General features: G+C 53.0%; 1 protein-coding gene across 1 annotated transcript; it reads left to right on the forward strand.

The window, feature by feature from the left end:
* Nucleotides 1–1,410: 1,410 nt before the first annotated feature.
* LOC103112120 (ficolin-1-like) lies at nt 1,411–8,923 on the forward strand. The gene is made up of 8 exons (XM_060199340.1): nt 1,411–1,528; nt 3,349–3,462; nt 4,544–4,597; nt 5,075–5,114; nt 6,113–6,269; nt 6,598–6,727; nt 7,573–7,707; nt 8,337–8,923. The coding sequence occupies exons 1-8, from the start codon at nt 1,426–1,428 to the stop codon at nt 8,594–8,596; spliced, it is 993 nt and encodes a 330-aa protein (XP_060055323.1). The 5' UTR covers nt 1,411–1,425; the 3' UTR covers nt 8,597–8,923.
* The last annotated feature ends 324 nt before the right edge of the window (nt 8,924–9,247 follow it).

A 9,247-nucleotide genomic window follows, 5' to 3' on the forward strand; every position in this document is an offset into this window, starting at 1 on the left:
GATTTAGAAGGAAATTCACAGGTAATGCTGCAGGATCCAGGAGGCCATGATCCAAAAGACAGGGAGACCAGGTGTCTTCAAACTCATTCCATTAGTATAGGACCCACTCAGGCGGTTCCTTCTTTCTTCTACTTCTTCTTCTTCTCCTTCTCCTTCTCCTTCTCCTTCTCCTTCTCCTTCTCCTTCTTCTTCTTCTTCTTCCTCCTCCTCCTCCTTCTCCTCCTCCTCTTCTTCTTCTCCTTCTCCTCCTCCTCCTCCTCCTCCTCCTCCTTCTTCTTCTTCTCCTTCTCCTTCTTCTCCTCCTTTTTCTTCCTCCTCCTCTTCTTCTCCTTTTCCTTTTTTATTTTACTATCTTAATGTATTTATTGGATAGAGTCAGCCAGAAATTGAGAGGAAGAGGAAGACATAGAAGGAGCAAGACAGAGACACCAGCATCACTGCTTCACCACTCACAAAGCTTTCCTTCTGCTGGTGGGGACTGAGGGTTTGAACCTGAGTCTTCATGCATTTTAGCATGTATGTTCAGCCAGGTGCACCAACACTTGGCCCCTCGACTTGGTGGTTTTCCATCTCCTTCAACCTACATAAACTCCCTGAAAGAGGGAGATGGATGTAGATTTGAGCAGGGGCCCCTGCCTCCATTTTACTCATATGGCAGTAGAGGGCCTTTCCCTTCCTGCACAAACTGCTGTCACAGAGTTTGGCCTCCCATTGCACCAGGTCGTGAGCATAGGGTCAGCTGCACTGGTCTCCCTGGTGACACTTCCTCCACATTTTAGACCCTTCACAAGTGTCACAGAATCCACAAAGTCAAAAAGGGTGCATTCTTCCTTGCAAAATTAGTTCCTGTAAGCTGAGCAATGGCAGGTATTATCTTTGTCTAATCCATTTGATCAGCTTCAAGGCACCAAGTGTGTCTGGGCAACCCTGGGCCTTTGGAGGCACAGCTTCATCCAGAGGGAGTGTCACTGGTTGAGTAGGATGAGGAATGTGGCCTCAGGAACCTAGAAGGACAAGACACATCCACCCCGTCAGTGTGAGGGAGGCAATGGTGCTGTGCTTTGAGTGGACTTGAGTCAGATTTAACAGGCTTTAATCTCTCTGGGAAAATCAAAGAACACTCTCCACCAGTGGGATTGGAATAAGGACTGTACCCCACATTATTTGGTGGTCTCAGAAATTTTCAGCCCATTTGTTTTTAGCTGAGAAGGCATGGGAGTTTTGTATAGGTAGTGAGTATAGGGTAGAGTCAGCTGGTTGAGACCAGGATAGAAGGAGAGAACCTTTGCCATCATCTCCATGATGGTGCAAGCAGAGAGCCTGCAGGAAGTGGGCACTCCAGGGAGTTGAGAAACTGCAGCCCCAGCTTGCACTTCCTCCACTCTCTAAGATCTGGGATGTCTCTGAGGGCACAGAGCAGAAGGCATGGAGCTGAGCAAGGTCATGGTGGCCCTGGGGCCTGCGGTCCAGCTCCTCCTGCTCCTGTGCATCAGGACCCTGAATGCCCAAGCTGCTGATACCTGTCCAGGTAAGGTGGGCCTGTGTTTTCTGGCCCTGGGAAGGAGGTGACTCCCATCATAGTCACATAGTGTCCCCTGATTAGACCACCCCCCTGCATCTGCTTCTGGACACTCTGCTCTATCTTCAGCAGAAGGACACCTGCATGAATGACCTTCCTGGAAGGAGGGGAGCGAGGTTGTGGGCTGACGTGTCATAGTTTCATGCCATGATTGTCCAACAGAGGTTCACAGAGTCTCTCTCCAATTCCTTGGGGCAGAGGCAATGTCAGTCTTTGTCTATGTCTTCCTATGGATTGCCTAAGGACTCACACCAAGGTGTGTGTGTGTGTGTGTGTGTGTGTGTGTGTGTGTGTGTGTGTGTGTCACTGTGGACTTTCACATGTGACAGCAGAGCACAGACATATTTTCATTATTTATTTCATTATTCCTTTATCATATATATGGAGAGAAAGAGAGAGATAGGGAGGGAGAGGGAAAGGGAGACGGAGAGGGAGAGGGAGAGGGAGAGGGAGAGGGAGAGGGAGAGGGAGAGAGAGAGAGAGAGAGAGAGAGAGAGAGAGAGAGAATCCAGCACCAGGAACTTCCCTGGTGCCATGTAATCTCTCATGAGATACTATGACTGGAGCTCAGATAATACATACAAGTGGCAAAGCACATACCACACCTGGTGAGATATTCCTTGCTCACAAAGCAAGTTCTTTAACCTGGGACCCCTCAGGTTGCGTGGGGGGGTTGCTTCACCCTGAAAGGCTTTATTTTTTAGTTTTATCTATTTGGTAGAGACAGAAAGAAATTGAGAAAGGGAAGGGGTGATAGGGAGGGGAAGAGAGATAGAGAGACACCTGCAGCCCTACTTCACCACTCATGAAGCTTCCCCCCTGCAGGTGGGAACCGGAGGCTTGAACCTGGGTCCTTAAGCACTGTAATGTGTGCACTCAACTAGGTGCACCACAGCCCAGCTCAACCCTGAGAGTTTGATTCAGATGATATTGGCAGAGTGCAGAGAGAGAAAGGGATCTCCCCAGCCCCAAGCCACACAGGTGGATCCTACAGGGCCACAGCTGGCAAGATTCCTCTTAGGGACACAGTCCCCTGAGTGATGACACATTTGTGAAGGAGGCACCAACAGGGCACCACAGCCTGTGCTGCTGCAGAGCAGGCAGGAAGGGCAATGGAGGGACACCCACAGCGGAGCCCTGGGAGCCCAGGGAGCAGAGCCAGCTCACCTCCTCCAGGGAGCTCTGCAGGGGCCACTTTGATTGTGTCATTAGCACAGTTACAATATTTGTTTTCAAATAGTAAATAATTCTCCCACTGAGTTGTGTCCTTGACACAGCATGTTTCTCTCTAGGAGACCTGTCCCCACACCAGTTCAGAATTCTATGGTTGGTGTCCAAGGTCAGGGTGATAGTTCTTCTCTGACCCAGGTAGAAACAGCTGTAGCTGCTGTGCTAAACGACCTGCAGGAGTGAAGCTCTTGCTAAATTCCAAGATTATACTCAGATCATCTATTTGCATATTATCTCAGTCTTCCCACAAGTTATTTCCTACTTGGCAATGCAGGACACATGGCCAGAGCTGTTAAGTCATTGACCTGAGGACACACAGCCCAGGGAAACTGAGCTCTCCTGCATCACTGTCAGGACACTGTACTGTCACATCTCTGTGTGACCATGCATCAGAGAAGGCTGAGCCTTCAGCTGGGACACACTGAGCACAGAGCCCCCAGACCCTAGGTCACACAGGGCAGGTACAGGGAACAGAGGCCTGTGTGCTGCCTCTGAGGCCCTCTGCCAGGCTGTCCCTGAAGGTGTCTTTCTGCCCACAGAGGTGAAGATGGTGGGTCTGGAGGGCTCTGACAAGCTGACCATCCTTCGGGGATGTCCGGGGCTGCCTGGAGCTGCAGGGCCCAAGGGAGACACAGGCAGTCCTGGAGGAAGAGGTAGGTACTGGGTGTTAGGAGAGTTGGGGTCAGCTGAGCACTGATGCTCAGAGGGTTTAATGTGGGTGGAGCCCTGTGGGACTCAGGGTTCAGGGGATCCTGGCCTTGATCAGAGTCAGGATCAGAGGGACCCCTGATCCCTGGGTCAGGAACCCCTAGGTGGGGGGCTTTTCTCCTGTTTTCTGGTCCTGAGACTCTAGTCAGACTAGGTCCAGCATTGGGGAAGGATCTGAATTCATATTCTGCCTGGAAATTGGAACCCCAGATTCCTCTGAACTACCTCATCCCAGAATGCTGAGGATGGGAGAAGGTGACAGTGTCCACAAGTGTCCCCAGGGAAGGTAGAGTGTCCAGGACATGAGGGCTGTGTGTTCACATGATGAGATGTAGAACAGACACCTGAAAGGATACTCTTCCCAGGGAAGGAGACCTGGGAGGCCCCCTTCTGGGAGCATGTATCCCATTGGGGGTGCTGAAACCCCAGAGATGAGCCCCCAATCTGCCTGCCCTTCACCTGATGCAGGATGTCTCTACTGATTCTCAACAACATACACCCTGGGTCCACACCGCCCTACACTGATGTGCTGAGAAGAGGGGCCCTGCCCACAAGCCTTGCATTCCACACATCCACCTACACACTCATAAACCAGGAAGTGGACAGCCCAGCACGGAGTATGAGGACCTGACTCTGAAACACCACCACCACTACCCCCCCCCCCCAACAAACATACACACACACACAGTACAGGGATCCCTATAAGGACTAGGTGATGAGGGCACTTTAGTCTATTAATGGAGTTCAGTGTGGACTCAGACCTGGGTCAGGAAAACAGAATCAGCTTGTACCTGACATAAAGGGGGGCATGCTCACCCAGTCTGGTTCTAATTTGGAGTGCCTGGACTGAGCTCATCACACTCAGGCCACAAAGGAGGTTCAGCCCCTCATTATGTCCCCCACCAGACTGGGTGTGGGCACCTGTTGTGGAAGGGAGCGTTCACTGCAGTGAGTGGCAGCAGGTGGACAGGGAAGGTCCTGGGAGGAACACACCTGCATCTTCTCCTGTGTCTTTGGCATCTGCAGGACAACCAGGCTACCCTGGAGGCCCTGGAAAGGCAGGACCTCCTGGACCCAAAGGTGAGTGAGTGACTGAACCTGAGCATCTGTAGAAGGACCCCAGGGTTGTATGCAGAGCAGATAAGAGACAGAGACAGTGTGAGAGAGACAGAAGGAAAAGATGGGTAGGGGCAGATACAGAGTAAAAGAGAGAGACAAGGAGGACAAGAGGGAGATGGGGATGGGGGACAGAAAGAAGACTGTCAGTTTCATTTCCACAGAGCCTGGTGATTGCTCTGAGGACCCTGGTCCAGGCTCCTGGACCCTGAGAGACCTCTTCTTACCCAGGGAACACCCAGACCTCAATATCCCCTCCTTCCATAGAGACCTGGCATAGAGAACCCTGTAATCACAGAGGGGGACCTGGTGCCTGGAGCCCTGGATGGGGCTTGCCACATGGGAGCCTTACCTCCCCACACCATCATCCCAAAAACAAAGACAGGTGGTGTCTGTGGGGGGGGGATCTTCACTGACCACTGACCCCTTATTCTTCTGCAGGAGACCCAGGAGTGAAGGGTGACCGTGGAGAGAAAGGTGAGCTGACAACTGTCCTGGGGTTGGGGCTCTGGCAGCTGGAGGGGTGAACAATCTCAGATATTCTGTAGCATGATATGGGGTGGAGGTGTCTCAAAATAATTCCACGGTCAGATGATGCAGTGGGTGTGAGAGGTTCACAAAGTGATCTTAAGTGTTTATAAGCAGACATTATTAATTTTTTGAATGAACACACTGACAAACTTTTCCTCTTTATTATACTTATTTTATATGTTACATATATATGTGCATAGGCACACATCCATATATGTATATATTTATATCTGAAAAGGAAAATTAACTCAATGTCTAGAGTCCTCTGTCCAATGGGAAGTGGGAGTAACAGGACTGGCCCTCACAGCCTGACCACAAAGCAACCTCGGATGGGGAAACAGGCTGAAACATGGAGAAATGAGGGTCCAGACTGGGCCTAGTGACAGAAGGATAAGGAGCAAGTCAGACCTCAAAGTACCTGAGACATAGGACCCCCAGGTACAGGCCAGAACATGCACAGGGTGGCTTGACCCCAAGTCCCTGAGGAGGACAGTCCAGAGACAGTCAGATACAGGTGGTGAGCAGAGTTTGAGGACCCAAGAGACTGATCCCTCTGTGCTCAGGGACAGGGCCTCCCACGACACCTGGAACACCTGTCCTCTTTCTCTATAGGAGACTCCATGCAAGCTGAGACCTGTGAGACAGGTGACCCTCTTCACTGGCTTGAAGGAGCCTGGGCACTTCGGTGGCAAAGGGGCAGAGACCAGGACCCCAGACTCCCCTCAGAACCAGCATTGGCCTGTCCCCATGGCTCCTCCCTCCTTCCCTCTTGCTGCAGCCTCTCCTGGTGCTGCCATCAGGGCTCCCAGACTGCAGGGACCCTGGGCAGCTCTAGAGTTATGGACCTGGAGAGTGGGGGCAGGGAGCAGGTGGCAGCACCTGGGCAGCTGTGGGGCAGTGTCTGTGCCAGGCCTGGTCCCTTTTCCATGCAGATGCCCACTGAGCCAGCCCCCCTGTCCTGCCCCACTGCCCTCCAGTCACCTGGTCCTGCCAGGAGCTGCTCAGCAGGGGACACACTCTGAGTGGCTGGCACACCATCTACCTGCCTGACTGCAGGCCACTGGCAGTGCTGTGTGACATGAACACTGATGGCGGGGGCTGGACAGTGAGTGAGGCTCAGCCCTGGGCTTGGGGAACCCCTTACCTGGCCCTGCTCTGGGATGGGGGCTCTGTGTGTGTCCATCCTGCCAGTTCCCTGGGGGCCTGTCCCAGAGCCCAGGACCCTCCCTCTGAGGCCCAGAGCAGCCTGTGTGGGCAGTGCCCAGGGGCAGAGCCAGGCCTGGGCAACCCCCTGCTGCTGTGTGCGGGCTACTCCCCTTCCTCCTCCTCCATACTCTCTTCCCCTCATGCCTCCTTGGCCCTAGACTATGTGTCCCCAGTGGGGGCCATGCTGGCTCAGCCAAGGCTGTGGGGTGAGAACCCTCCCTCCCCAGGTGTTCCAGCGCAGGGTGGATGGCTCCATGGACTTCTACCGGGACTGGGCCTCCTACAAGAAGGGCTTTGGCAGTCAGCTGGGGGAGTTCTGGCTGGGCAATGACAACATCCACGCCCTCACTGCTCAGGGTAGGGGTTCACCTGGCTTGTGGGGGCTGGAGGGACATCCCCAAGTCACCTGACCTGACCTTAGCCCTGGGTTTTGGAAACCTGTGATATAGTGTTTCTCCTCTGTCCAGAAAGGGAGAACCTGGGTACAGAAAGCTCACAACTTCTGTGACACTGTCAGACAGACAGGCATCTCTGAGACTCCAGATTCACATTGGAACCCTTGGCTATTGAGAGGAGCTAGAGTCCGGTCAGGACCCATAATCTTAGCTCCACGATGAAGAAGCAGTGTCAGCCTCCAGAACTGGTCAGTCTCCCCTGCCAACTGTGGGTGTTTTCTGTGAGGGGCCCTGAGTGCTGGGGACTTGCTTCTCCAGGGTCACTGCCCTGACTGAGGTCACATGCCCTGCAGGAGAGCCCTCCTCCTCCATCTCTGCACCACAGCACAGCTCTGGCCTGGCCCTGAGGTCAAGTGCAGACCAAAGATGTGTTTACCTCCTTGTCTGCCAAAGGACCAGTGGGAAGGTGTCCTCTCAGGAGCCTCGTGCTCTCACACAAGCAGCTGACACTCAGCTCTCACCTGTGGCTGTGGCTGAGTGGTCTGTGAGGGGAATGCACATTCCCATAGATGATGTCACCCAGGATGAACTCCAGGGAATACAGGCCTGGTTCATGCAAAGCAGCAAAGATTGATTGAGAAGGAAAGGCACCCAGGCGGTCCTCAAAGCAACAGGAAATATTCATAGATTCCGAGCTGAATTATCCTAGGATCGAATTCAGACTTCTCCTGAGAGTAAGCCCCATTCCCTAACTAGCTTCCTGGCTCCGAAGGCCCTTTCTGTCCTGACCCCCCCCCCCCCCCGCAGGGAACATCGAGCTCCGTGTGGACCTGGTGGACTTTGAGGACAACCACAAGTTTGCCCACTACAAGGTGTTCAAGATGGGGAGTGAGGCAGAGAAGTACAAGCTGGTACTGGGGAGCTTCGTGGGGGGCACTGCAGGTGAGGGTCCTGACGGGCACAGGGCCTGGGCTTCAATGTGTTTGCAGGTGGGAAACAGCTTAGCCTCCTGGCTGTCTCCCCAAGTGACCCAACCTGGTGCCTGTGCTCTCTGAGCCCCACTCTCCATCTGTCCCATTGAGACCACAGCCAGGTGTCAGGGCAGCTGGGGGGACAGTGACACAGCCAGTCAGGTCCCAGCTGGTGAGACTCAGTGAGCTGCCCTGCCACCAGCTCACACACACCTGCTGAGGACAGTCAATTCACAAGGGCTCAGAGCCTGTCCCCATGTGTCTACAGGGATATAAGTCCATGGAAGCACTTCCCTGGATACCCTTGAAGAGGAAGGCCTGAGGAAAGGCCCAAGATGAGGGAAAGGGATGTCCTCCTGGGGCATCAGGGGCCCAGACTTCCTAGGTAGGAAGGTTGAAATCTGGAAAAGGGGGCACTGGCTGGTGGGAAGGGGTACAGGGATATGAGGTGGGAGAGGGACTCTCCCTCCCTCAGGCCCACAGCCTCCCCTCTCCTGCAGCTCAGCAGGAAGGTCTACACTGAGGGTGGCCCTGACTAGGGAGACAGGATAAGACAGCCGGGCTGAGGCACCCACATCATCCTCCATTGCTCCTGAGCAGGTGACTCCTTGACATTTCACAAGGACAAGCCCTTCTCCACCAAAGACCGGGACAACGATCATAGTTCCACAAACTGTGCCCAGCTGTACAAGGGGGCCTGGTGGTATGGAGATTGTCATGTTTCAAACCTGAATGGCCGCTACCTCAGGGGGTCCCACCAGAGCTATGCCAATGGCATCAACTGGAATTCATGGAGAGGCTACAATTACAGTTACAGGGTGTCAGAGATGAAGCTGCGTGTTTTCACTCCTGAATCATGATGGGGGACAGGGTTGTGCCTACCAGCTGTGGGGACCCTCCTCCATGCCTCCTCCACCTGGCCTGCTATGTCTCTGCCTTCTTCATCCTCTTTGAGTGGAAATGCAGTCTCGTAGAACCAGTGAGAGAAAGCAGGGCTTTTCTTGTGCCTTCCAGCATTGGAGTTGGTTCTCCCTATATCCAGCCCCCTTTCAGGAAGTCCTCTGCTGAGGTTATAGTTAGCCCTGGGAAAACAACTCTTGAGAAATTCCTCTCGAGCAAAACCTGCCTGCAATAGTTCACCCTCATCCCTCTGAAAGCAGAAATAAAACTCTTATATAGCAAAGCTATTTTTACCGAGAGGCCTCACTTTTTTCCTGTAATGCTGTTTCAAAAATCAGCTTTTGGGAAGGGAGAAATTGCTCAGTGAGTAGAACACAGGCTTGCAAAGCCAAGGGCAAGAGGGCTCATGCACTGGAGAGATGCTCCAGCCTCACTCTGCCACTTTCATAAAACAGACATAGACAATTTTAAAGATCAGCTTTGTACTTGAAGCAGTCATCATTTTTAAAATATCTACTTAGGTGAGATATAATCTAGGAGCACATATTTTTTCCCCCAGGAAGATATAGTTTGAGTCTGACTTGGATTTAGTAATTTCCCTCTTGGTTTTG

The sequence above is a fragment of the Erinaceus europaeus genome, chromosome 10 (genome assembly GCF_950295315.1).
Source record: "Erinaceus europaeus chromosome 10, mEriEur2.1, whole genome shotgun sequence".
NCBI lineage: Eukaryota > Metazoa > Chordata > Mammalia > Eulipotyphla > Erinaceidae > Erinaceus > Erinaceus europaeus.

Excerpts from the sequence above, each read along its gene's own strand:
- LOC103112120 (XM_060199340.1), top strand. The coding sequence starts at position 1,426 with ATGGAGCTGAGCAAGGTCATGGTGGCCCTGGGGCCTGCGGTCCAGCTC. Across the intron at positions 3,463-4,543 it reads AGGCAGTCCTGGAGGAAGAG|GACAACCAGGCTACCCTGGA; the intron begins GTAGGTACTGGG and ends TGGCATCTGCAG. Across the intron at positions 5,115-6,112 it reads GACCGTGGAGAGAAAGGTGA|CCCCCCTGTCCTGCCCCACT; the intron begins GCTGACAACTGT and ends CCACTGAGCCAG.